This window comes from Bos taurus, chromosome 29 (genome assembly GCF_002263795.3).
Source record: "Bos taurus isolate L1 Dominette 01449 registration number 42190680 breed Hereford chromosome 29, ARS-UCD2.0, whole genome shotgun sequence".
Taxonomy (NCBI): Eukaryota; Metazoa; Chordata; class Mammalia; order Artiodactyla; family Bovidae; genus Bos; species Bos taurus.
The window spans coordinates 37,420,668-37,444,660 of record NC_037356.1 but is presented as its reverse complement, the minus strand read 5'-3'; the positions used below and the strand labels follow the sequence as shown (position 1 = coordinate 37,444,660).

The 23,993-nt window shown below is 53.3% G+C and overlaps 1 protein-coding gene across 1 annotated transcript; it reads right to left on the bottom strand.

The window, feature by feature from the left end:
• Window positions 1–190: 190 nt before the first annotated feature.
• Window positions 191–21,733, bottom strand: CD5 (CD5 molecule). The gene is given in 11 exon segments (NM_173899.2): window positions 191–616; window positions 1,478–1,569; window positions 2,102–2,221; window positions 3,253–3,306; window positions 4,011–4,136; window positions 4,792–5,091; window positions 7,339–7,671; window positions 7,917–7,979; window positions 8,425–8,736; window positions 10,210–10,248; window positions 21,645–21,733. Coding segments are annotated over 10 exon segments (1,488 nt in total). The 5' UTR covers window positions 21,697–21,733; the 3' UTR covers window positions 191–616; window positions 1,478–1,480.
• Window positions 21,734–23,993: the final 2,260 nt, after the last annotated feature.

Sequence of the window (23,993 nt, the reverse complement as noted above, 5' to 3'; positions counted from 1 at the left end):
CCCAGATGGAGGGTTGGTGATGAGGCTATGGGTGCTGGCTAGCAGCTGCTGTGCCATGCTAGGTGGTCCTGTGTCAGGAATGAAGCCCTCCAACCATGAAGCTGCAGAATCCCCTGCCCCCGGTAGGTGCCCATTCCCACTGGCACCCCCAGAGGGATCCACGGAGGTAGGATGAGCAGGCTGAGAAGGCTTTTCCAGGAAGCAGAAAAAAGCATTATTTACAAAAAAAATATTAAAAATACATGAGAGAAATCAGCCCTCCCTCCCACCGCCCCGCTCCAGGTGCAGGCTTCCTGTGGGCCCTCGTGGGGTCAGAGTCTGAAGAGAGAGCCGATGTCCACAGACAAGGGAGGGGGCTGCTTGCTTCCGGGCTCTGCCCTTTCACAGCTTCCACCCATGGAGGGGCCAGCTGAGCCATGCTGGGGTCTTCCCTGGGCTGGTGAGGATGTGAGGAGATGTCGGAGTGGACCTGCCTCTGCAGGGCAGTGGGATGTGTTGGGAAGTCCCATCCGTGGTCCTGCCGGGCAGGAAGTGGGACGTGGCATCCAAGTGGTGACTGCAGAGGATTCTCGGGATAAAAAGTCTGGCTCTTAATATTTGTTCCCGGGTCACAGATCTGTGGGGTGAGAAGGAAGTGCGTTGGTGGAGGGCACCTCATGCTCTGGGGATGGTTCAAGGAGTTGGGGGACAGGCCCAGAACCCCCAACCCAACATCAGGGACAGTGGTTTTGCCCTCCTTCTGGGGTAAGTCAATCAGGACATTTTCAGAGGTGCTTTTTTAAAACCTCAGGTATATATTGATTTACAATATTATATTTGCTTCAGGTGTACAACATCGTGATTCAGCAAGTTTATAGATTTTAAGGAAATCAACCCTGAATAGTCATTGGAAGGACTGGATGCTGAAGCTGAAGCTCCAATACTTTGGCCACCAGATGCAAAAAGCCAACTCATTGGAAAAGATCCTCATGCTGGGAAAGATTGAAGGCAGGAGGAGAAGGGGGCAACAAAGGATGAGATGGTTGGATGGCATCACCAACTCGAAGGACATGAGTTTGAGCAAGCTCCGTGAGTTGGTGATGGACAGGGAAGCCCATGGGGTCACAAAGAGTCGGACACAACTTAGCGACTAAACAGCAACATGATTATTATAAAATATTGGCTCTCTTCCCTGTGCTGTACAATACATCCTTGTAGCTTATTTCTTTTACGGATAGTAGTTTGTACTTCTTAACATTCCTCTACCTTCAGGGGCTCTTATACATGGTCTTCCCAGATGGAGTTTAAGGTTCATGACCCCGCTGGCTCAGATGGTCAAATCAGCTCCCACCACCTAAATTGCTGACGCTTATTCATTTCCTTTACAATAGCCCCGGTGTTCAACGCCTGACCCCTGACCCCGTTCCTGGATAAGCAGGGTGAGCAGACCCGGGGGACTTGCGCTTATCCCCAGGGCTCTGCCGGGGGCCAGGCTCACCTCTTACAGCCTCTGAGCCCCGTGTAGCTCATAGTCACTGTCGGAGGAGTTATCAGGCTGGGTGGAGATGCGGTGCAGGGCCCCTTCCAGAGCTGTGGAAAGAAAGGAGGCCACGTGAGCAGGCTTATCCCTTCAGGACACACAAAGACAGCCCCTCAGAGCCGAGTGCCTTTCAGCTCTTGGAAGATCACAGAGGCTTCCTGAGCTGGTGGCTCAACAGCCCTGCAAGCGTTGTGATCAAATCGGCCAGTGTCCACTAATGATGCTGAGCGCCAGGCTCCCTGCGGCTTAATTGTCAGTGCCAGTCGGGGAGCACTTGATACAGGGCTCTGCAGGCCGCTGGTGGATGGCTCTGTTCTGCCTCGAAGAATCCGAGGGGCCTCATTTATTGAGAAACATGTCCTTTGGGTCACAGCGGAGCTGGTGTTTAATGACATCCCGGCACGTTCTTCTCTCCAGCTGAGGGGCCAGTTAAGGCTGTATCCCTTCCGTTACCTGCCGTGACCAGCCGTCAAAGGGGCAGTTTGATCCTCCGCCCTGCTCAGCCTCCTTCTCCCTCTGGGCAACCGCGTGGCCCTCTGCTCGGCCCTGGCGTCATTCCTAGGAGCACCAGCCAGTGCTTACCTGGATAAGCTGAGATCTGGGAGTTCCTGGGAGGCTGACTGTATTCGTTCTCCACGTGGGAGGCCGTGGCGTTCTCAACCTGGGACCGGACAGTCACCGTGTGGTTGCGATGGAAAGACACTGAGTAGATGCAGGAGACGGTGTCGTTAGATGTGCTGTTCTGTTCTCCTCCTCCCCAGCTGGGGCCCAGAACGCCAGTTTCCTGTTCCCATTGTGTAATGTGGGGATGGGAAAGAGGACAAGGACCCCCAGAAATCCTTCAGCACATACTTTTTTTCCCTTTCTTCCTGGGGATGCTCATTCTAGCAGGGCTCAGACTTTCATTTTTATTATTTTTTTACAAAATTTTTGGCCACACCCCATGGCATCTGGGACCTTAGTTCCCCAACCAGGGATGGAACACATGTCAGAAAGCAGAGGCTTAACCACTGGACCAACGGGGGTGTCCCAGGGCTCAGACTTTCAGAGCAGCTTTGGGTTGGCCGGCAAGCTGATTGGTGGGCAGGCCTTCAGTCGATCAGTCCTCAATCATTGATCAAGCAGGGAATTGGGACATGAGTGATAGGGCAAATATGGTCCCTGCCCTCCTGGAGCTGAGGGTCTTTATCTTGTAAGAAAGACTTGACAACACAGTTGAAGGATTTGGCCCTCTACGTGTGAAAGGGGAGGATGTGCGGTGGAGACGGGAGGAAGGCTGTGGTTCTACCCACAGAAGTGCTCTGACTGTGGCCAGAAAGAAAGACGATGGGGGCCGGGGTGGGGGTTGGGCTGGCTGCATCCTAACGTCTTAAAACTGGCCTTGTACTCCATGAAAAATCTAGCTTGGGCCACCCTTCTTTACATATGCCCGTTCTGGAAAGATGAACCACCCAAAAATGCCCGTGAAGGTTCTCTGACAGGTCCTGAAGTAAAGAACTGTGTCTAACTTTGCTTAATTCACTGATTCCCAAGTCTCTTTGATCACGGCTTCCTCTTTTCTGAGTGCCACCTGCTAGCGCCCGTGGCCACAGGCACACCTTAGACGACAACAGTGGAGTTGGAGGCCACAGGCAGCTGCTGGTTCCCTCCTCGGTCAGCAGTGACCCATGACCCTGCTCCGCCAGCCTCCTTCCTGAGGCCCAGGGAGGAGCCTGCCTCCGGGGCATACTTACTGTTCTGGTTCATTCCCGTTGGGCCAATCCACTGGCGCTGCTTCTTCTGGCGGACTGGGTGACAGACAGATGGCAAAAGGCACGTCAGGATGGGGGTGGGGGGAATTGAGGGCGGAGTAGGGGAGGGGGAGAGGGAAGGAGGGAGGAGGCAGCAGGTGCGTGCTGAGAGGCTGATTTTCCAGGAGAAACAGCGCAAGGTGTGTAGAACTAGAATTCAGGTCTGGGAGGGCTGCCGGAACCCAGCCAACACTGCCCACCTCTGGGCTTTCTCCCACCTGCCTCTCTAATCTCACAGCCTCGTCTTTGAACGATTTTTTCCTGAGCTCTGCAAGGCCAAGATGACACCTACTGCATTTACCAGATCTGCCCTTGCCCATCTGTTGGATGGGGAAACACACAGAGCTCAGACAGGAAGTGGCTCCATCATCTGCAAAGTGGTGGAGCCAACTTGGGACACCTGTCTTCTGAGGTCAGACCCTCTGGACCCATCACAGTCTAAAGAATACCCACATCCTCCCTTGGGCCTGGAGTGGGGTCCCCTTTGGGCCCCAGATGTGGGTGAATCAGTGATTTTCCTGCTTGTTGCTTGGAGTAGAGAAGGGCCAGTGGGCAGGAGAGGGAGGGGCAGGGCTGGGAGGTGAAGCAGAGGTGAGCCCAGCCAGCTCTCCGAAGGCGGGGACCCTCCCCTGCAGGGGCTGACGTGCAGCCCTCCCCGGCAGGGGCTTCCGAGGGAAGTGGCTCAGGGCACTGTCACCTACATTTCTTCACCACCTTCTTGTAGGCCAGGGGGCCACACACGACCAGCAGCACCGCCAGAAGCAAGAGGGCCAAAATAATGCTCATCACGGCGCCCGCGCCCAGGCCCGCTCGGCTGGAGTTCTGGCCTGCAGGAGGCAGAGGGAGGTCAGTCCTGGCCCGGAGTGGGGGAGGGGCATCAAAACGGTCCATTTGAGGGAAGCTCCTGGCTGGCTGGCTGGCGTCCCCTAGGAATTGGCCAGCGTGTGTGGGAAGCAGTTTTCTGTCTGTCTGTCCATCCATCTCTGAAATCCTCTGCTCCCTGTTCATTTAGCCACCATTTACTATCTCACAATTGATCATCCGGCTCTCATTTACCACTTCTGCTATCAACTTTCCACCATTTTCCAGTTACTTATGAGTGATTGCCTTGCCTTCATCTACCAATAGCCGTCCACCCATCCATTTCTCTCTTTCACGTATTAGTCCGTTACCATTAATATAGGAAAGATGTACCCCATCCCTTGCTTTCCTAACTTCCATCTGAAAGAGCAGAAGACAGAATAAGAATCCTATTATTCACTAGCCTCCTGACAATTATGGCCAGTCTCCTCCTGATGGTTCCTGCTCATTGCTGTCTGAGCACACTGTCCCCTCTCCCCCTATTTGTCATCTCTCCATCCTGTCCTAGGGCTCTCTCTCTTTAGTCCTTGGACTGTTCTTCGGAAATAATGCTCATTGACTGAGTCTTAGAACAAAAATCCAGAATCACCCTCTAACCACCACGGACCATGGCCAACTCACATGTGACAAACACCCTCTTGCAGTGCGACTTTTTCTCCTCAAGCTTGTGGCACCGGGACAGTATCCCCGGGGGACAGTAGAAGCCCCCCAAGGTCTTCTCGCTGGGGTCCAGCCCCCGGTAGGAGCTGACGTTGCCGCACTGCTGCTCCCGGCACACCTCCTCCCACCGTGCCGTGCCCTTGGCCCAGGAATCGTCACATAGCGTGTCCCACTTCTGGCCCTTCCCACTGCGCACTTCCACGGAGCCTTCGCACACGTCGCTGCCCCCAACCAGGCGGCTCTGCACCTTGGGCTGGAAATCTGGGGGGAAAGCAATGGGAGGTGAGTTGGTGGGCTCGGCCGGAGCTCCCTGGGCCCCGAGCCTACGTGCCGGGCCACTGGGACCCTGTGACACTGGCCAAGTGTGGGCCCTAGCAGGGCCCAGGTCTCCGGGGGGCTTGGGTACCACATGGGAGTGCCTTCCTTCCTGCCTTTCCCTTCTTCTGGCATCCTCTCTAGCATTTTCTCCATCAAGTTCTGTCCCTGGCACCTCTGGGCAGCTGAAACAGCTTGGGCACTTTCAATGAAAAGGCCGGCACAGGGGCAGTGCCCATCGGCAGCCCCCAGCTGTCGTCGTCCCCCACCCAGGGGGCAGTAAGAGAAGTGAGAAGTGAGAAATACGCTCCACCTAAGTCTGCTTCCCTTTTTGAAACATCCTCTCATTCTCTTGCTGCTCCCTGGGAGGCTGGAGGGCTTTTCAGAGAGGGGAAACTGAGGCCTGGGGATGAGAAATACCATCTGCTTTGAGTCCTGGAGATTCACTGCTGGGAACCATACCCAGGAATCCTGCTGCCCAGGCCTTGAGCCTGGAGGGACTGGCTCTCATAAAAGGGCCTGATGCAACAGAGAATCATCGATTTCTGCTTGTCCGCTTGGCCTGGGGGCCCATGTGTGTTCAGGTCAGAGCGCTTTGTGATCTTACCAGCTGTGGCCAGTTGCTATAGCAACAGTCATCTTCAAAGCTCTAGCAAATCTTCTACTCAGGAAAAAAAAAAAAAAATCAAAGGCAAGCCTTCTGGGTATGGCTTTGCAGGTTGTAGCCTGCAAGAGGGCTCAGAGTGGTGGGTGAGCCTGGGAGCCTGCCAGGTTTTTTTCCCTCCTCAGGCTGAGACATCCTTGGGGACTACTTCTTCCTGGAGGGGGCAGCATTTTACTAATTCACACCATGAATCCAGTGTTTTGGGGATATTCCTGCTTGCAGGATGGGCCCAGTGTTCCAGAGCAATGCTTCCCAGGTTAATGCACATGAACCCCTGAGACTTTGCTGAATTGCAAATCTTGATTAGTAGATGGAAGGTGGGGCCTGGGAGTTTGCATTTCTAACCAGTCAGATGAAGCTGCTAGTCCAGGATCACATTTGGAGTGTATGCGTGCGTATGTGCACACATACGTGCTCAGTCGCTCAGTTGTATCCAACTATTTGAGACCCTATAGACAGTATTCTGCCAGGCTTCTCTGTCCATGGGATTTCCTAGGCAAGAATACTGGAGTGGGTTGCCCTTTCCTCCTTCGGGGGATCTTTCCAAACCAGGGATCGAACTCACATATCCTACGTTGGCAGGCAGATTCTTTCCCACTGAGCTACCTGGGAAGCCCTCCACACTTGGAGTAGCTGAGGCTTATACTACAGACTCTGGAGTGATGCTACTTGAATGGAAACCCCAGCTAGTGTTCTGTGATACTGAGTAAGAAATTTAACCTCTAAGAGCCTCAACTTTCCCATCTGTAAAGTAGGGATAACAATAGCACCCACCTCCTAAGCCTGTTGTGAAAAGGATGGAATGCCCCGAATGGTCCCCAGTATGATACAAGTGCTCAGTAAGTGTGACTTCTTAAAGTCTGGACTTTACTAGAACATTTGTGATAGGAGCTACTACCTGCTGAGGTCTGCTGTGCTTACCCTTAATTTGACCTTTGGTCTTTTATACTGTTTCTCTACTGATCCTGGTTTTGGGATCCCCAAGCCCGGCCTCTGGGCTCCTCCCTTAGCCACACTGGCATCGTTAGTTTCTTCAGGGTGGTAGTGTATGACTCAGCAGCCTCTGCAGGAAGCCCCTGGGGGCTCCGCTCTGCCCTCTCCCTACCTCCTATGAGTTACCATTGCTCCAGCCTCATCTGTCCCTGAGGCGCATAAACTCCCCTCCTGCAAGGCTGGTCTCCTCCAAGTGCTCCATCCTTCTTGGGCCCTTGACACAAGCCACGATCCATCAAAACCACCAGAAGACCCTGCCTCTTCCCGAAAGTCCTGCTCTTCTCCAAGTGGCAGCTGAGCCAGCAGCACATTTGGGCCTGTTCTGCGTTACTTTGTGGAGATTCCCAGGGCGTTGCATGTGCTACCTCTCCACCCCACGACCGCCCTACCTCTCAGAGGCCAACGATCAGCTCTCCGTTTCCCTTGTGTTCTCCATAGCTCTAGTGCCCTGCGCTGCATGCTGGGGTTTCAGGAACGTGCGGTAAGTGACATGACCACGTGGGGACGCCCGTGGGTCTCAGTCTGCTCCCACTCACCAGAACAGATGAGGCCAAGAGCTTGGCCACCCACCCAGGGCTGCACTTTTCGGAAGCACTGCTCCAGGGAGGTGCATTTTGGGTTCTGGATCTCCCAGCGGATTGGCAAGGGCCTTTGGCCTTCTGGCTTTTGTGTCTGGGCTTCCTCGGTCTCTGGCAGGGGCTTCAGGAAGGAGCCACACTGGAGGGCTGCACAGATGAGTTGCCCCAGGTCCTTGATATCATTCTGGGGCTCGATGCCGATGGTGCCGCCCAGGCCACCACTGTAGAACTCCACCACGCCAGCACACCGCAGGCCCCCGGGCTCTGCCACCAGCTGAAACCTGGGAGGTGCTAGGGGAGAGAAGGGAGGGGACAGGGACCTGAGCACTGATGACCAGCACGCAGACCTTCCTTGTTCTTTGGTTCTGACACACAGAGGACCAAGTGACTGGGCAATGACCCTAGAAGGTGTCAAATATTGCATGGAACATGCGCTACAATTTTTCTTGCTTACTTGAGATTCAAACGTAAACATCCTGTGTTTTTATTTGCTAAAATCCAGCACCCTACCCCCAGAGCCCTCAGAATCCTTTTACCTGTGGGCTCCGGAGTGGTTGTGGGCGGTGAGGTCGTGGGAGGAGCTGTTGTCCTCGGTGGCTCTGCAAAAAGATGCTCTGATTAGGGAGAGGCCAGGGCCCCTGGAAGAGGAGGGGGTGTGGGGAGAGCTGGGGGCAACTGGCAGTATTAAGAAAGAACTGGAAGTCGTGATGTAAGTACCACAGGCCCCATTAAACCCACTTGACCCATATGTTGTATCTAAGCCTCCTGCAAGTGCCAGCCCATTTTACAGTTGGGAAAATAGAGGTTAAGAATAGACAATGAAGTTAGCCATTGGCAGAGCCAGTTCCTCTACCTTTTCCATCCCCAGACAGGGGCCAGCACCCACTCTGCTCTCCCCTTCCAGTTCCCCCCCAATGCATGTTTCTGAGAGGGTGGTTGTAAGTCGGTGACCCTTTCCACCTGCTTGCTCAGGCTCCAGGTCACAGGCATGGGCAGGGAGGCTGCCCAGATCTAGGGAAACTACTGGGCTGGCTAGTCACCCACCTAAGCAGATCAGGGCCAGAGAGTCCACCTGGCGTCCCCTGTTGAGGCTGCAGTTGGAGAAGGATCCCAGCTGTCCATGGCAGATTATCAATTTCTGGAATTGCACCTCTTTGAAGTAACGCGAGGAAGAGAGTAACAAAGGGTCCCGGCACTGCAGCTCCTGGCACAGCTTCAAGAACTGCCTGGGAGCCACCTGGTAGAGCGAAAGCTGGCCCCAGCTCTGGCTGTGCACCGCGTACCACTCTGTCCCGTTGCTGACCTCCAGACGGCCCTGACACCGTGAGCCGGAGCCGCTCAGTCTCATGGTGAGCCCTAGGAGTCAAAGAGATGGCAAGTGGGAGGTCAGGCTGGACAGGGTCCTTCACGGGAGCCCTCCCTGTACCCTCCCCACCCAGGACCCCAAGTCAGCCAGGCTCCCTCTACCCACGGGGTCCTCCCACCAGCTTTGCTCCTCCTGCGAGTTTCATCCTCAGGGTCCCTTCAGGGACTTTCCAGAAACTCATGCTGGTGCTGCTCTGGTTCCAGGTGGTCCCTTAAAAACCAGGTCCAGGAGGATGGGGCTCGAGACCCCAGGGGAACTTGGAGCAGTGAGCAAGGAGTTCTCAGCACCCACTGCCCAGCAGACTCGCTCCCCGCCCCCTGCCTTGAAATTCTCTTTTGATAGACCCCAGATAGGGCCCGGTGCCTGATTTTTTTCTGTCTATCCAACTTTTAAAATCAATTTTATTGAGGCATGATCTATCTACAGGGACATGCACGCATTTTAAGGGCACTTGTTCAAGGAAATTTGACAAATGTATACACACCTGCAGCCCCACTGTGCTCTAGTCAAAGAACTTTCCCATCACCCAGAAGTTCCCTTGTGCCCCTTCACAGCTGATTTCCCTGAATCCAGCCTCAGGCCTCCAGTGACCTGCTTTCTGTCACTCGAGTTCTGCCTGCTCTCAAATGTGATGTAAGTAGAATCATGTGGCAGGTCCCATCTGGCTAGCATTTGAAGTCAGCATGTCATTGCAGGCTTCCAGGTCCCAGTCCAGGGCCTGCCAAGGACCCCGCAGCCCCTTCTGACTGCCTGGTAGCTTCAAGAGACCCTCTTGCTACATTTATCTCCAAATACATTCAGCCTGATATTATCTCAGGACATGTGAAAAAGAGAGGTCTGTGGAGAAGGGAGCCTGGGGACTGCTGGATTTGAAAATGCTTAACAGAGTTCCTCATTGCAGGACTTCTCAGACCCTTTACCAGGCCATTGTCCCCTGTCAGGCTCTAAGGTGGGATGTAGTGTGGCCTATGCTTTGTCCATCGAGTTCCATGGAACCCTGTTTGGGAAACACTCACCTCTAGGATTAAAGTCCAAGACATTTAACACACATCACTATCTGGGGCAGCCTCTCTGCAGCCTCTGCTGCAATGTCTCTGGCCAGGGAGCATCTGGCAGGACTGGGTAGGAAATAGGACTTTGCAAGATGCATTTATGGGCCAGTATACTTTCTGTACCCGACGAGTGGACTGTAATAATAGTTAGCATGAGAACTAGCATTTGCATGGTACTTTATGGCTGTCTAGGGCAGCTCTCTGCAAATGGGCCTCTTTAGGGTGCGTGAGTGTGTGTGTGCGTGCCCACACACGTCTGCATGCGTGTGTGTGTTGGGGGAGGGGGGAGGTACTCTCTCTCTCTCCCTGTAAGGTGAGATTCACTCTAATGAAAAGATGGTAGGTCCCCCTACAGCCTGGTGGAGTCGCAGCCCTGCTCCATGCCCCCCTCTCCGCGTGGCTCTTCCTTACCTTGCACCTCCACCTTGAGCCCTCCGAGGCAGGAAGTGACTGCGGAAAGGAGAGAGGAGGGTCAGGAAGTGAGGTCTCTCCCCTGCTCCCGTCTCCCCACCTCACCTCTGCCCGCAGCCTGATCAATGGCCTATTCTGCCCCATGTCGCCGTCATGGGGTTCAGGGACTGGGGTTTTCACACTGCAGGTTGTAACCCTTAGGTGGGTCATGAAATCAGTGTTGTGTGTTGCAAGCATCAGTTTTCTTTCTTACTTTAAAACGACTTTTTCAATGAACATGTGAAATTGATTTTCTTTTAGTGCACAGTTCTAGGACTATAAACACATACATAGATCTGCATGATCACTGTCACCGTCATGGTATACAGTTCTGCACACCCCTCAAGGATTTCCTCATGCTGTTCCTCTGTAGTAATATGCAGCATGGCAACCATCAACTTTTTAAAAATTGTGTAGCAATGCAACCGTCAACTTAAAATATATTTTTCAAACTTTTGACAGCACCCCATCTTAGTTCCCTAACCAGGGATCGAACCCATGCTTCCTGCATTGGAAGGTGGAGTCTTAACCACTGGACCCACCAGAGAAGTCCCTACAACCCTCAGTTTTTTAAAAAATGAAATGGACGAGAATAGAGAATGTCAGAATGCATCATGTTTTGTGAAGATAAGGCTCAGTTTTTGTGCACTGGGTGTCAATATAAAAATATCCTGAGTGTCACTTTCAATCAAAAAAAAAAAAAATCAAACATCTTAGTTCTAGAGAGCTGAGAAACTAGCCAACATAGGAACCTAGAACATTTTGCTACTTTCTAGAATTCCCAAGGCAGGATAGAAATGAAACAATTTCTCTTCAACAGCTCCCAGTTTAGGAGGAGGAAATCTGAGCTCAAAGAGGCAGTGGGACTTGCCCAAGATCAAGCAGTCAGTTGGTAAAGGAACTCAGCGGACACGTGTTTGGGGAGAACTGGTCTACCCCTTGGCAGGCTCCTGCCTGGGCCCCTTTAATAGGAATATGGGCCCCTAGGAAGTCCCACTTCCTCCCAGCCTCGTCTGGAAGGAGCAAGTGGTCAAAGCAGGTAATCATCACCCTCTTGGCAGAGCAGCTCATGGCTGACTAAAGTGTAGCTGGGAGAGGTTTGATATGGATGGGTATGAGTGGGGTGGCACGCTTGTGCAGCCTCCAAGCCCACACTCCACATTTACTGCTGGGCTTCATCAGCCGTGGAACAATCGGTTTGGTTTCTGTCCGCCCCCAGGGCTCGCTTCTCAACTGGGAACTGGGGACACTATTGGGCCAGGGTGAGTACTTTATACAGTAAAGGGCTGTGTGTTAAGTTGCTTTTGAGAGATTGTTGCTGGCTGTAAAAAAGCCTAGTTTTGCCTGAGTGTTCTGAAGCTGATGGTAGAATTTTAAAGGAAGTCACGCCCCACCAGCCTGCCCCCTATCCCAACCAAGATTCCTTGTAATGACTTGGCAGCCTGTTGTAAGTTTCATCCATCCTGGCAAGAGCCCACCATAGTTGTCCTGAGAGTCCTGGGCCTCAGAAAGGGAAGGTATTTCAAATGCAGAAACTGTGTCAGGCCCAGAGCTCTGCTCTCGGCTGGGAGAGGCTTGACGATCATCCAATCTGCTGCAATAGGCAGGATGGCCTCAGGAGGACATGGTGAAGACGCTTGGCTCACTTGGTGACGAGGAGGCAGGAGACCCTTTGTTCTGCCCTCACCTTTCACCCCTGACCTCTTACCTCTCTCGGTGCCAATTCCCAGTGGGAATGGGGCTGTCTACTTTTAGGGAGTCATTTCTTTGGCTAAAGCCTGAGGGTTGAGGCAGCTTGAAGTGTCGCTAATGAGAAGAGGGGAACCTAAAGATCCACCCTTTGCTGCTCAATGCTGCAGGAAATTTTCTCAGGCATTGAGGCCCTTCGCTGGGTCTGAGTAAGAGCTCTGCCACATCCTTGGCCCCTCTGAGCCTCAGTTTCCTTGTCTGTGGCATGGGAAGAAGAAAGGGACCAGTTTTATAGCAATGTTATGAGGATGAGCTGAAGCAATCTATGTAAAAGCCTTGGCCCAGGGCCTTCCTGGCCAGCATTCTCCATCCGGCATTGCGTGCTCAGAGCTGGTGTTGCCGGTTATGGAGCTGGCTGGGCCTATGGCACAGGTGGGTGGACTGCAGGCCTGCTTGGGAGTTTTCCCAGGGGGAGGGGTCTGGGTCTGGATGCTTGGAGAGCTGGATCACAGGGTTTGCTGACCCCCTTTCCCACCTGAGAACTTCATATTCCCAAAGTCACCACAGCCAACCTTTGTTAACAGCAGCTACCAATTATCGAACACCTACTGTATACTCAGCCCTCGGGAGGGTAGTTCCTTACAGATATGGTTGTTTATCTTCCAGATGGCCCCACAATGTGAGCTGAATACATGTGTGATACGGACATCTGTTCAGGGCGACACCGCTAGGGCCTGGATTCGAACCACAAGTCTGCCTTCCAAACCCATCTCTCTGCTTTCTGCCACCCATCTGGGCCTCCAAAGGGCCAAGTCCTCAGAACGGACAAACAAGCAGAAATGAACATGACTTAGACCCTGACCCTGGTGCTGGAGCCTCCAGACCCCGAAGCCCCTGAGGGCAGGGACTGGGCCTGACCACCCTTGCCAATCTCACATGGAACAGCCAGAGAACATTCTCAGGAAAGACTGCACAACCTGAGAACCAAGGACAGTTCTAAAAAAGAAAACACCCGGTGGAGACAAGGCATCTATGTGATCCAGGGCCTCGCCTTCCTTCTGTGAGCCTGATTGGCCTCAGGTGAGCAGCATTTCTTGTCACCGTCACTGTGACCGTCATTGTCACCACCATCACCATCGCCATTACCACCTCCACCCTCACAACGCAGTCACCGTCGCCATTGCTGTCACCATCACCATCACCATAATCACCACCCCTGTCGCCGTCACCACCACCTCGACCATTACCATAAATACTTCTATAGTTCATACTTTCTCCCAGACACTTTTATACGTGAACTCTCTCAAACCTCACCGCAGCTCTGAAAAGCTGGCACTATTATTTTGACCTTCTCATTTTGTAGATGAGATTAAATAACCTGTCAAGCAACTGATGAGCACTGGGGCCAGGCCTCCAAGCCAGGCCACCTGGCACAGTGTCTGTGCTTTTGACCGCTGGGCTGAGCTGCCTCCCTTCCCTTCAGTGGAAGCCTGTGCTGGCCTGTTCTGTGTTTCACTGATTCCTGCATATTCCTGGCATGCAAACCCGATGAAAAGGAGCGAATTTGAAATCCCCTTCAGCCAGCAAAACATCCTATGGGAACACTTTCCCTGAACTTGATGTGTGATCTTGGCAAATCACTCAACTTCTCTGGGCTTGGTCTCTTCGTTTGTAAAGACCTTAGATTCCACCCTCCCTCACCTTCCTTTCAGTTCAAACTTCCAGGATCTATAATCTCTGGTTCCTGATGTATCTCAGCCACAGGCAGGCAGGCGTGGGCAGGTGAGATGCACGACTGACTGGGAGGCTTCCTGGGTGCTGCTTCTTCCTGTCTGTCCAGGGATCTGCCAGCTTTTTGATTTGTCCACAACTTATTTTTATTCTTTTAGCTGCTTCTCACAGGGGCTGGACCACCATCCTCCTTCCCTGAACCCTGCAGACTGTGCTCAGGGTCCCTCAGACCCCCTTCCTGGCTACACCTTAGCCTGGAGGTCCAGGCTAAGCATGCAACCAGAGGTCCAAGGCTTTGCTGCTGCAGAACCTGCCAACAGAAGCCTGGGGACCCTACAGACCATGAGGGACTCTAGTCATGAAACTATCGCGCCATTCCCCAATCCATTATCTACCACCACAATCTGAGCAGTCAGGACCAGGGTCCTTCCTTCCCAGGCCAACCTCTCCTCACAGCCCCCACTATTTCAGGCTTAGATTGGCCGAGCCAGGGAAAGCTCGGGGCTGAAAAAGCCAGAGAGGCAATAGGAAGTCTTTTTCATGCTCCCCAAACTCCTCTCCTCATCTCTACCTTTGCAGAGATTGAGCTGTTTAGACCCTGCTGCCCTAAGGAGGTCTTGGGTGGGGAGTAAATGAACTTCTGAAAGCAACTCTGAGACATTTACGCACTCATCCCCTCCCTTGCCTCTCCTCTTCCACCCTGCCCCCCACCCCCCCACCCCCACCCCCCGCCATTCTGGATGGTTCTCTCTTCGGCTCCCTCTACTGCAACACTTTGAGCTGCATCAGGCCACAGATGAGTTTTATTTGCTCAGCAGAGTATTAAAAAATTGGGGAGGGGAGCCCGTTATTTTTAGAAGTTTCTTTTTGTTTTCTTTTTCCTCTTCTTATTTATTTTTCGGCCTCATACATAGCATGCAGGATCTTAGTTCCTTGACCAGGAATCAAACTTGTGTCCCCTGCAGTGGAAGCACAGTCTTAACCCCTGGACCACCAGGGAAGTCCCTTGCTTTTCTTTTTTATAAAAAATCCCAAGATCGAGATATTTTTGAAAAATAAATTTTCTGTGGCTCAGGAGATAAAGAATCTGCCTGTAATGCAGGAGACCCGGGTTCAATCCCTGTATCGGGAATATCCCCTGGAGAAGGGAATGGCTACTCCATTATTCTTGCCTGTATTCACTCCAGTATTCTTGCCTGGAGAAGTCCATGGACAGAGGGGCTTGATAGGCTACATACAGTCCACGGGGTCGCAGAGTCAGACACTACTGATTGACTAACTCTGGTCATGAGGGGCTGAACTGCCGTGAGCCCTAGGGCAGTCAGTTCAGTTCTATCCAGGTTTGCCAGCGTCCTTGGGGCACCCTACTGTCCCCCTGCATCTGGAAAGCCTCAGCAGCAAACATATGATGGTTTCTGCAGCGAAACATGAATTTTCACACCAAGTGGGATGCGTGAAGATTATAAATAGTCTCCTATTCGTTCAGGTCAGGATTTGCAGTGTATGCGTTTGCTGGAAATTTACAAATACTTTTTGGAATCACAGATGCAAGCTGGTGGGCCTGTATTATTGCTCCCACTTTACAGCAGAGCCTGAACTTGGCTCAGGCGGCTGGCTTCAGAGACTGTACCCTTTATGCTGGCCTCAGACCCACTCGTGGGCCCTCCTGGACCCGCAAGCACCTCTGCTCACAGTCCCTACGTACTGAGAAATGGAGGCAAGAGCGAGGCCCGCCTTGGGGAGCCCTGCCTTGCGAGGGTCCAGTGGGCACGGGGATCCCAGGGAGGCGCTGGGACTTCACTGATAATAAAAACAGGGATAGCCACCTCTTACCCCGTGTAGACCCGCAGATAATGGTTTTACATGGGAGGCCCCATTTCTTCCCTACATCTTCAATCATGGGGTCTGTCATCACTCTATTTTCCAGATAAGGAAATTGACAGACCAATTTAGTGCAGTTAGGAAGTCAGATGTTCCCTTTTTTCCATTAACAGTGATTCCCTTAATGGTCCCTAACATTCTCATCAATTTACAGCAAACAGTATGTCCACCGCCTTTGGGGCGCCTTCTGTATTTTCCTTCCCTCGGCCTCTGGTGAGAGGCTAGGTCAGGAGGCCAGTCCACCGCCTTTGGGGCGCCTTCTGTATTTTCCTTCCCTCGGCCTCTGGTGAGAGGCTAGGTCAGGAGGCCAGTCCACCGCCTTTGTGGTGCCTTCTGTATTTTCCTTCCCTCGGCCTCTGGTGAGAGGCTAGGTCAGGAGGCCAGGAATCCTGAGTTTCTGAGACGACACTTGTCAATGGAGCCCTGCTAACCTGAATCTGTATCAGGGCTTCAGGGAAACAAAGATCACAAAGGGCCAAAATTCTGTTTCTCTGGTGCAGCACCAGATGAAGGTTTGGTTTTTGATTAGGAGCCTTTTTGTGTGCGAAATGCTCAGAGAGTCACACGGGGTTCATGCCATGAGAAGCTGGGGGGCTGAAGCCCACAGAAGGAACAGCAGATTCGGGTCTCTAATCTCACCCACCCAGAGCCTGTGCCAACAAGCGACAGCGAGCAGCTCCTGGGCAAAATGGCCTTCGTATCTGAACTGCGATTCCATGCTCTCCATGATGGCCTTGTTTGTCTGATTGAATATGCATGAGTTTCACACTTGCCGTATGTGGTTCCACTGTCACACGGACCAGCCCTCCTTTCTTTTCAGAGCCTCACTCACTCCAAAACCTGCATAAGGGCTCGTCCTTTTCATCCACAGCCCTGTGAAGAAGGGACGGACGCCATCTCTACTTTCAGATCAAGAACCTGATGTTCAGAGAGGCTGAGTGACTAGCCCAAGGCCACACAGCCCGCTGGTGGTAGGGTCAGGACAGAAATCCCATCACCATCACTTGATAGGGCCCTATGGGCTCTACCACTGGGAGACCCCAGAGCCTGCTGGCCCTGAGGTACCGATGGGGAAACTGAGGCCAGAGAGAAAGGAGGGCTTCACCCCACAGGGGCGTCTGTGGGACCCTTGTTGCCTCTGCCGACCATCACCAATTTCCTTTTCTGTTCCGACCACACATCAACCGGTTGTGCCCCCAGGGAGAAGGGAGTACCAGGGTTCCTGTGGGAACGTGAGGGTCAAGCTCCCCAGGGGTGCACAGCAATGACAGGGCAGGGGTGGTGACACGGTAGTTAGAGGAAGTAACACTGAGCCACGGCCCCCACCCTATCTGCAATTCAAAGCCAAAACGCAGTCCTTTCTGACACATTTGGTGGGAAGGTATTTATGTTTTTAGTGCACAAATGAAGTTGCACTGCAGAAATGGGAAAATGTTTGATTACAGCATGTTGCCCAGACCTCCTTGGTGTGTTGTGAGCACACAGCACATACACAACAGTACCTTCCACCGCCTGGAAAATTCTGAGTTCCCAAACGCATCCAGCCAGAGGTTCAAGATAACGGCTTGTGGACCTGGAGAGGTCCCGTTTCTCTCCAGGGTGCTCAGCACTCTTTTTCCTCGGCTTGGCCCCAGGTGCCTCGAGTTTGTTGGAGAAAATGCCCCGTCCTCACGGAGGCCTTCATGGCTGCCCTGCCTCGAGCCTACATGTGACTGCCACCTTCCTTCCTGGGCACGCATGGTGCGGTGGAATCACTCACTTCCTACGTATATTTGCTCAAATGTGATCTTCTTATGAGACCTGGGTACAGCACAGCCCCCACAGCCCCTAACCCCCAACCCCAAATCACTCCTGACCTCCTAACACCCATATAATCCTTGACTTGCTTGTCTCTTGTCTGTCTCCCCATCACACCTCTGTCTACTATGTCAGCTCCAGCTGGACAGGAATTTTGAGTGTTCACTGCTGTGTCCCTGGCACTTAGAATAACAGGTGCTCGATAAATACTTGCTGTCTGACTGAATGAATGAACCAGATTTAAGGATAACAATTATCCTTTGAGATGGGCGCAGTGGTTATCCCCATTTTATAGATGAGAAGGCTGAGTCTCAGAGGCATGTTTCTGTCATTTGTGAGTGATCTCAAAGACATCAAACCCAGTTCTGCATTGCTTCAAAGCCCCACAGACCTTTGCGCGTGTGCACGCACAACACAGGCACACATATGGCAGGCATGCACACACACACACACACACACACACACATGCTCACAAGGTACCCACATGCATGCACATAGAATAGGCATTCAACCGGTTTTGTAGGAAGGCAAAGTCCCTCCATGGTCCCCTGATTGCTGCAGGGAAACCCCTCTGAGCTGTTGGCACGGGACAGGGTGACCGGAGGGGTCAGTGGGGGCCCTGAGCTCCCAGGTCTTCTGCTCCCTGCTGGCGGTGGGGAACTCGGGGCTTCTGGGGGCCTGATTCTTTGCACTCAGAGCCAGCAATGGCCTCAGCTCTGCACCCTGAGACTTCAGACCGGGCGGTAGGCTCACAGTGGGCATCCCCTCTCCCCACCTCCACTGTGGACATCCAGCCCCTCTAGGCCTGTCCTGCTCGTTGCCTTCACCCTCCACATTCCCTCTGCCTGGGTCACTCCTCCCGCTTTTCCCTGCCTGACTGGATCCTTCCATCATTCGGTTCTCAGATGAGGTCATCTCCTCAGAGAGCAGCCCCTCAGGCTGGGGGCCCCGTCAAACGTGAACTTGGTCCCAGAGGCTCAGTGGTTACTGTTTCCTTCATCACGCTAATGACAAAATTTAGAAATTTGTAAAATTTCGGGTGCTCCCTCCATGAGGGGGGTTCTTGTCTGGTTCACTGCTGTACCCCCAGAGCGTTACACAGAACTGGGCACATAGTAGATGCTCAATAAATATATGGAAATGAAGAAATGAACGAATTATTAGCCAGAACAGGAGGACTGGAGGACAGAAAGCCGGATCACTAGGCTCAAGTCTTCCCCACTGGGTCCTGCCTCACCTGGTTTCTTGTTGACTCTGATAATAAACAATAAGTTATGTTTATGATAAATTATATAATAAATTTATATATTTATTATGTATAATAGGCTTCCCTGGTGGCTCAGACGGTAAAGAATCTGCCTGCAATGCAGGAGACCTGAGTTCAATCCCTGAGCTGGGAAGATTCCCCTGGAGAAGGAAATAGCAACCCGCTTCAGTATTCTTGCCCGGAGAATTTATTATGTATAAATAATAAATAAGTTATGTAATTATGTTACTATATACATTTATTAATTATTAGTATTAATGCTTACTCAGCACTTACTATACACGCTAATGTTCCTACTGAAATCTACATTTATTGATTCATTTAATCCTTAGAAATTGCTATAAGACAGGTGCTATTATTATTCGAGTTTCGCATAGGAGGACACTGAAGCTTACAGAATGGGTCCATAGTCACCTAACTGGCAAGGGAGGAGACCAGAATTCAGACTGCTGAGTCCGTGACTTTACCACACCTTAGTGTCAATTTCTGTAACCCTGGGGGCTAGACCTGAGTGGCTGGGCAGTGATCAGAGCTGCCTGCATGCCCCACCTTCAGCAGGTGAGTCCCCGGCAGGTTGGAGCTAAGAGCAGCTGTGGAGGAAAGCAGGCCGTTGGTATTTCCACGTACCAAAGGTCCCCAAGCCATGGGCACAACTTCTGTGGCCAGACAGGAGGCCGAAGTGTCCCCAGGGCTCTGGCGTTGGGTCGTCTCTGCTTAGAACAGCTTGAAGGGTGCCTGTGTGCTTGCCCAACCCTGGGCCTAGGTGTCCCCAGCCCTTGGTGGCTGTCTGTCTGCTGGTGGCGGTTGTGTCCCACGGCCATTTTCCTAGTCACGGGAGTGGCTTTGGTGTGTCTTTGCTCTTGGCCAGGGCCACGGAGGGGCTCCATGGGAGCAGGAGCGCTGGGCTGGGGTGGGCTCTGCAGCTCATCAGCTGCTCCTCCTGGACCTCAGTTTTCCACACTGTAAAATGGGGGCAACGGGCCCTGCTTACTAGGCTGCTTACTAGGCTACCTGCTTACTAGGCCGTCGTGAAGCTTTCAGAAGAAAATGCCTTTCAAAGTATTTCTTAAGCTGTGACCCACTGAACAGTGGAAATGTTTATTATCCATCAGTTACACCCACACACATACACACTGGGAACCCTGTGCTCCTGGACTTCCGGATGGTTCCTATACTCTGGTTAGGGCCCTGCCTCTGGACTCTGGGCTCTGCTGGGCCTGATCCTGCCAGGAGCCTTGCCCCTGATGGGATTCAGGGGGAGGGCCGCAGAGAAGGATCCCACCCCCACCCTCAGCTGGGAATCTGGCCAGACCCTTGACCCAGTGGGGTCAGAGGCCACAGGTAAGGAATGGGGTTGGGGGGGAGGGTTGTGTTCTTAGTCGCTCAGTTGTGTCTGACTCTTTGCCACCCCATGGACTGTAGCCTGCCAGGCTCCTCTGTCCATGGGGATTCTCCAGGCAAGAATACTGGAGTGGGTTGCCATGCCCTCCTCTAGGGGATCTCCCCAACTCAGGGATCAAACCCAGGTCTCCTGCATTGCAGGTGGATTCTTTACCACCTTTACCTCCCCCTCCCCTGAGCCACCAGGGAAGGGGAGGCTTAGGACCTTGGTTTTTGGAATCTCCAGGGCAAAGGAGGCCACAGCAGCTGCTCAGGAAGGTACTGGAAAGTAACCAGGACCCATCCCTCAGCCTCCACCCTGGGGACAGAAGGCACTTTGCGTCTCCTGCAGATCCATGGAAGAACAGTCATTAGAATATGTGTGCACATGAGCCATCCCCACATGTCTGGGGGGAAGGCAAGCTACATGCAGAAGCCATGTTTCACCTATGAAAACACATACGTGTACACACACACCTCTCACACACATATTCACACATACACACCCTTTTCTAGAAGGGACTGAGGTGCCCCGCTAAGCAGGCTGTCCCCTGAGTCCTTTCCTCCTAAACTGGGAAGCCTCAAGCTGCCATCTTCTCACCTGTTCCTGTCCTGAGTCAGTCACCTCTCTCAACTGCCACACCTTCCAAACCCTTGAGAAGTGGTCAGATCTCACCCAGTTCACCCCGCTGCATTTTATAAATAAGGAGGTTGAGGCCTGGAGAGGCTCGAGTCCTATTTGAGGTCATACAGGGCCAAACTTAGACCCCAGCGTTCAGACCACAAAGGACACTGCCCTCACCTATCTCCCGCTTGCTCATCCTCCCCACTGGCCAGTGTCGCTGATGCCCCAGCAGCAGGGCTCCAGTCCCGAGCTAGTGTCCCAAGACCTCAGGGATGGAGGGCTGCCTCTTCCACCATCTCCCCTCCAGCAGACAGGAGACTCCAGGCTCACCCACCCCAAACCTTATCCCCAGCCAGCTCCTCCAGAGGCCCCAGGCCATTTCCACAGTCGCCCTTGGGTAAGGGTTAGGAAGTCCCTATCCAGGTCTGGAGTGACAGCAGACCCAGTGTGAGCTCACATCTGCCTGGGAGGTCTGGCTGAGGCCCCTGGGTAGAAAACAGAGTGACTAGGAACTAAGACTTATGTTTTTGGCATCTGCTCAACTGCGATCCAGTCCCCACCCTACCTTGGCCCACTCTGTCCAGAGCATCACCAGAATTGCCCAGGAGATGGTGAGTTTCCTGTCCCTGGAGGCACCCAAGTAAAGGCTGGACACTTATAAGGCAGGGGTGAGGGTGGGTAGCTGCAGAGGGAAGCCGGCACCGAATTAGAGCTGGACAACTTAAGTTCTAGGCTCAGAGCCTGATCTGAGGATGGATTCCACCTGGAAGGGGACAGTAAGGTCCCCAACCCTCCAACAGTGCAAGAGAGAAGGAGAGGTGGGGCCCTTGTGGTGGGAGAAGCAGAGCCCAGTGCCAAGCCGGGGCTGGGGGACAAGACAGTGATCCTGGTGGCCCCAACCCTCCGCGATACTCCAGAGAGGTGACATGCAGGCCTGAGTCAGACCGAGGGATCTGATGCTGGCATCTTCTCTCTTGTACCCCGAGCCCAGGTACCCCCGGCAGAAGCCCCAGAAGGGGTACTCACCCAGCAGCTCCAGAAGGTACAGGGCGGCCAGTGGCAGATGCTGAGACCCCATGGGCGCGGCCTCCTCCCGCCTCAGCCTCCGCAAGCTCGGCGCCCAAGTTGAGGGTGTCTGGCCTTGTGTCTCCCTCTCTGGGAGGAGGGGGTGGGGCAGACAGGGCTCAGGCAGGGGTGGGACAGGGGAGCAGGCAGTGCGGGGCCTGCGTCACCCGTGTTTGAAGTTGAAACTGTCAACTTCCTCCTCGGTAAAACACCATCTGTCCCAGTTCGATTGGCGGTCCTGGTCTCTGCCAGCTTCCTACCCAGGGTGCCTAGGCCTGGGGCAGTGCCTATGGTCTGGGGGCGGGGTGGGGGTGGGGGCAGTCCTAAACCAGGATGAAGGGAGGAGGCCTGGGGGGATTGAGGGGGAAAGGGGACACATATCACCAAGTGAGCCCTTAGCTGTCACGAGTGGAAGGTGGTGGGCACCGCCCCAGTCCTTGCAGCAGACTCAGTGATGAAGAACCCCACCCAACCCTCCATCTCTGTTGTGGGGATGAGGTGGGAATTGGAGGTGAATCCCCACAGGTAGCATTTTATAAGAAAGCACAGGAGAGGGGTCCTCCATGGATGCCAGACTTGCATCAGGCTGTGTGTGGATGGTGTAATCTCTGTGTCAGTGTTGCTGAAATAACCCTCTGGCTGTTGAGGAAAAGGCAGGCTGGCTGGCATTCTGCAAAGCAGATGCGGAGAAGGGCTCAGCCTCTCCGGGGCCTGGGCTCAGGTCCCTCAGTCCAGGATGGGTAGATGGAGCCCAGACCCCGGCTCCTTGGGGCTTTTCATAATCTGGGCCATGCCAGGCAGGGGCAAAGCGGTTCAGGGACGTGACAGTAGCCGAGTGTGAAGAGTTGGAAGGTAAGAGTTGGAGCCGGGCCTCGCAGCACCCGCCCCCTCCGGCCCCCACCCAGCACCCTATGTGGGGCTGCCGGGGAGGCCCTCTCCCTCCCTGGGTTCTGAGGTTTTCTCAGCTCCCGGCATCCAACACTGCCCTGTCTCTGCTAACATGGGACCGGGAGGCTGCTGGGAAGCTTGAATCCATTCCCCACAGGGAAGGATCGAGGTCTGGGATCGAGACCTGTTATAAGTGCGATTGAGGGGCACACTCACAACCTCACGTAGGATTTGGAGGTGCTGCCACACCTCCCCAGAGGTGACACGGAGGCCTCAGCCAGCCCTTTTGCAGCACTGCAACCCTTTTCTCCCTATCGCACCCCCTCCTCCTCAGCCTCACTATCCATCCTTCCTGTCCTGTAACTGGAAATTCCAGACTTTTCATCCTTCCTTCAGTTGGGTTTGTTTATGCAACAAATCATTGCCCTAGGCTAAGCACTGGAAGGGCTTCCTCGGTGGCTCAGACAGTAAAGAATCTGCCTGCAATACAGAAGACCTGGGTTTGATCCCTGGGTTGGGAAGACCCGCTGGAGAAGGGAATGGCTATCCACTCCAGTATTCTTTCCTGGAGAAGCACCAGAGACGCAGACCCCACTCTGCTTATATTCCAAGGACCCACCCTCTGGATAATTTTTCTCTTAAAACGATGTTGTGAATTTCCTGGCAGTCCATTGGTTAGTACTCCACGCTCTCCCTTACAAAGACTCCAGTTGATCCCTGGTGGGGGAAGTAAGATTCCCAATGCCGCTGTGGCCTAAAATAAATAAATAAATAACACTCCATGTTTAGGAAGCTTTTGTAGGTCACACTAGTGCTGTGTATTAAGTGGCCCTTCATGGCCCCTATTACCACACTCAGTTGACACAACTGCAGCCCAAAAGGGAGAAAGAGATTTTTTTGTGCACCTCCCCATGTCAGGGGAGTGACCTCTTTCAATCTTCCCAACCACTGTGGGGAGTGGGTGGAGCTTTCCATTTCACAGAGGAGGTAACTGAGGCTCAGAAGCTAAGCTACTTGGCCTCAGGAGGTTAAAACTAAGATTTGAACCCTCGTATATCTCACTCCACAACCTTTGCCACCACCCTCCCCCCGCATATACCCAAAGAAAACAAACAAAAAATTTGGCTTTTTACTTGATCTCAGAGTCTTCATTACAGACAAGGGTGTGGTTTTTACTCTTTTCTGTTAAGTGTTTGGAAAATTGAAAGCAACGCAGCACCTCGGGTAGCTGCCTGACCTCGTCCCGGTGGAAGGGATCCTCACACCCCTAAAGCGTCCATCCTCTCCCCAGCCACAGCAGTCCATAGACGCCCCCGTCCGTCTCCTCCAGCCCCTCCCTCCGGCCGCCCACCCCCTCGCTCAGCCCCCCTTCCACCCCTCCCAGGCCTCCAGACCCGCTGTCCCTGCTCAGACCCCAGGTCC